Source organism: Verruconis gallopava (genome assembly GCF_000836295.1).
Source record: "Verruconis gallopava strain CBS 43764 unplaced genomic scaffold supercont1.42, whole genome shotgun sequence".
NCBI classification, from domain to species: domain Eukaryota; kingdom Fungi; phylum Ascomycota; class Dothideomycetes; order Venturiales; family Sympoventuriaceae; genus Verruconis; species Verruconis gallopava.
The window spans coordinates 198061-202257 of record NW_015622178.1 but is presented as its reverse complement, the minus strand read 5'-3'; the positions used below and the strand labels follow the sequence as shown (position 1 = coordinate 202257).

At 41.1% G+C, this 4197-nt stretch overlaps 1 protein-coding gene across 1 annotated transcript; it reads left to right on the top strand.

Annotated features, from left to right (window-relative positions):
* Positions 1 to 1204: 1204 nt before the first annotated feature.
* PV09_08559 (dihydroxyacetone kinase) lies at positions 1205 to 3126 on the top strand (the record flags this gene model as incomplete). Its single annotated transcript, XM_016362481.1, has 4 exons — positions 1205 to 1319; positions 1373 to 2149; positions 2204 to 2461; positions 2516 to 3126. The coding sequence occupies 4 exons, from the start codon at positions 1205 to 1207 to the stop codon at positions 3124 to 3126; spliced, it is 1761 nt and encodes a 586-aa protein (XP_016209766.1).
* Positions 3127 to 4197: the final 1071 nt, after the last annotated feature.

The following is a 4197-nucleotide window of genomic DNA, read 5'->3' as shown; positions in this document are numbered from 1 at the left end:
ACGTGATACAGGAGCAAGGGCCTCAGGTGTCATATGATATGGTGAGGGTATATAAGAAGAGGAGAGTGAGGAAGATAAGAGAGCCATAGCTTCAGACAAGAACAAGATAACGGAAACAAGCTTTGCTTTGCCTCGTACAGAACTTCGCTTTGCTTTGCCCTGCTTTGCCTTGCTTTGCTTTGCTTTATCTTTACTTTACTCTCCCCTATTTACTCTATCTTCTTTAATACCTTTATCCTAACTACTTTATCCTACTTCTAAGCTTCTTTACAGTTCCCATCTGTAGGAGACTTCTCTCTCTCCCTCTTGATTTTCTCACCCTCAGGAAGGCCTTGATATCGAGTGTCCTACCCCCTGAAGTGGCGGTCAGCCTAAAACCTTTACAGTAGATGAAATTATATATATAAGTCTCATCAGGAGCAATTGAGACTTAGTTATAGGGGATAGAAAATTAGTCTATATAAGGAGGGCTTATCTCAGGTCTACGCTCACTATAATTCAACTATCTAGTATAGCTAGTAGTTAGTTTAAATATATTCTTTATACTCTTAAAGTTCAGACTATTCTAAGTTATAAATATAACTACCTTATTGCTGTCCTTCCTCAATAAGCTCTTATTATACATTATTCCTTTACTCTAGGAAGCTAAACCCTTCCGAAGTGGCTTACATTAGTGAAGCTAGTCGGTATTAGGAAAGTATTCCTAACATGGACTAGACCTTAGGAACATGTCGAATCCCGAAGAAGTCTCTTAGAGTAGGGGTAGTAGGGTAAAAAGAAAAATATAATATGATTCAGAGCTCTCACTTATAGGGATATCAATATGGTTCATGGCTATCACTTGCAGGGATGTGGGGAAAAATTGAAACCGTGACGCGATTCGCAATACAATACTTGCGTAGTATCTTCCTCCCTTGCTCTAGGAAGCTCATACCTTCCGAAGTGGCTTACGTTAGTAACGCTTGTCGGATCATGGAAGGATTCCTAACACTAGGATAGAAAAAGGTTATCCGAGCCAAACAAAGCGGATAATAAATATGATACCGGAAAAGGTGCTTTTAGAGAATACCGATCATTATCAAACGGAAAAGCGTTCCATGATAAATATGTGTAGTACTACAGGACATTATTCAAAATTATGATATAATATCCTTTCTAGTTGAGCTCAAATTATATTCAATTTTAAGATTATTCTATAGACACGATGGCAATAAAGCATTTTATAAACTCTTCGGAAGAAGTCACCAGTCTTATATATGATAGTCTGGAGGCGCTTATCTATCAGCATTCTGATCTCGCTCTGGATAGGAAAGAGAAAAGTAAGAATTATCAAAGCAATGACAAGAGCAGTAACTGAAATTATACGAAAAAGTTGTGTTTCACTATTCAAAATGCCCTCCTAACGGTGTCGCGCTTATATCTGGTGGTGGTGCAGGTCATGAACCGGCCCATGCCGCATTCGTTGGTGAAGGTATGCTGACAGCAGCTGTTTCTGGAAATATTTTTGCATCTCCTGCTGTGTCTCAAATTCTTAGCGCCATTCGACGAGTTACTGGTCCGGCTGGAGCGATATTGATCATCAAAAACTACACTGGTGATATTTTCCACTTCCATCAGGCTGCTGAACGTGCACGCGCTGCGTATGGCTTACGAGTAGAGGTTGTCGTTGTCGGTGATGACGTTGCCGTTGGCCGGAAGAAATCTGGTAAAGTGGGCAGAAGAGGCCTTGCCGGAACAGTTCTTGTTCATAAAATTCTTGGCGCAATGGCAGCAAAGTCCGGGGCTACAATAGATGAGCTCCTAGCTATGGCAAAGAAAATTACATCAGGGTTGGCGACTATTGGAGCATCATTGGACCATGTTCATTTGCCTGGTCATCCAGTTAACGAAATGCATCACTTGAAGCACAATGAGATTGAGGTTGGAATGGGCATTCATAATGAACCAGGTGTCTCACGGTGGAATCCGCAGCCATCTCTTAGCGCAATCTTAGATCGCATGATTTCAAATCTCACTGACAACGAGGATGAAGATCGTGCGTATGTTAATTTTGCGTCAGCCGAATCAATTATTCTTCTGGTTAATAATCTAGGAGCTCTTTCACAAATTGAGCTTGGATCAATAACCACTCATACAGTAAGGAAGTTAGGTAAGCATCCCAATTTCTTAGTCTTGCGATCAGGATACTGAGATAGCATCACAGAATCACGTGGATTCAGGCTCTCAAGAGTCCTCAGTGGTACATTTATGTCGAGCTTGAATGGACCTGGTTTCAGTATCACTCTACTCTCTGCTACCAATGCCATGTTACCATTTCTCGATTCGCCTACTAATGCCATTGGTTGGCCTCTGGCACTCACAGAGAATGGATCATATTTGAGAACCAACGGCCGTATTATCGATTCCGAAACCAGTCCTTGTAATGATGTTCAAAAAGTTATGGCTGAAGCAGGAATTCAAGGTAACTAATCATCAAATAATTTAACCAACTCTAAGTCTCTAACACCATATTCAGTTGTACCCCAAACATTCAGCTCTATCGTAGGCATGGTGTGTCAATCAGCAATCGACTTCGAGCCTGAAATAACACACGCGGACACTATTGTCGGAGATGGAGATTGTGGAATGACTCTTAAGCGTGGATGCAAGGCCATACAACAGCATTTCAGAGACAATTCAAGCTCATCACTTACGCATAATCTACTGGAAATTGCGCACCTTGTTGATTCAAATATGGATGGAACCTCTGGTGCCATATACAGTCTATTCTTCAACGGGCTTGCGTCCAGCGTGCAAGACCTTTCTAAAGCCAAATTTGAAACTTTGAATTTAGAGTTCTGGGCATCGGCGGCAGAGAATGCGCTGGTAACGGTGCAGAAAGCTACTCCTGCCAGGCTAGGAGATCGGACGATCATGGATGCGCTTGAACCTTTCGTTAATACGCTCAAAGAAGGTGTAGAGTGCGCATATTTGGCGGCAAAGAAAGGAATGGAAAGCACTAAGGGCATACCGCCGGCATTTGGTAGATCTGTGTATGTTAATGAAGCTGGTTGGTATCAGGTGCCTGATCCAGGAGCTATGTCGGTTGTTGCGTTAGCAAAAGGCTTACAAAATGCAATGCAGTAACTTAAGTTAGGGCTAAGAGAAATTTTATAATGAGGCCAGACCGTCTCTAGGCAATATGCACAAATGATCTTAATCAAAAACAAGCTGTTTTCAGGAGTGATACAATATAGAGATTTTAAAATTGTTGTATATGTCTGATACTTAGTCAATTGCTTCTTCAGTGCTTAAGAAATGATACGCAATCCATCTTATTTTTAAAATCAACATCCAGGATGGCAACAAACAGCAAGGGGGCTACATATTCCGATTTATGTTATCGATAAGACCGTCTTGTCGACAATAGTATTGTAGTGCTTAATTTTCTCCCATATATGTCGTAATCTTCTAGTATGCTAACTACCTAGATGATAAGATAATGATGTGCAAATGTAGTGGTGATGCAGTCCTTATACATAAATAAGTTAGCATGAGATCCCATCCGTCGATTTTGCATCACATACAACTCCTAAGACTTTTCTACTGTAACAACTTTCCTCTGTGCCTCTGCCCAGTCCCTGGCACTTTTTTTTGCACTCTCTTCACCTACTTCTTCGAAAATATCAACTCCAAAGCGTGCTGGGAAGTTCATTCGCAAATGCTTTTCTAATCCCATGATCCTTTTGAAAACGTGCTCTGGAATCAAGAAGTCTAAAACAAGTCACTAGAGCGATCTATATTGCGACCGTCTATACCAACCTTGAAAGTTTTCTTCTATTCTTTCCGGCGTGACACTTTTTGGTAATACGGCGGTTCCACGTTGCACAGCCCAGGAGACCAGAACTTGAGCTGGTGATTTTCCAAGAGATCTGGCAATATCTATGATGATAGGGTCATCAACTACGCGGGGAATTCCGTATATATTATTCCCTAGAGGACTATATGCGGTTATTATGATGCCCTTGTACTCATGTTAGCCGAAGAAATAGTATTAGTCATCCTAGTAACACCTACTTTCTCCTGAGACCATTTTAATAACTCTGGTTGTTGTAAGTAAGGATGTGCTTCTATCTGGTTTACAGCTGGAACAATTTTTGCCCTGAGAATTGATAAGTTAGAGATGGCTTTGTAGCTATTGTTTCATTGTAGAAATGA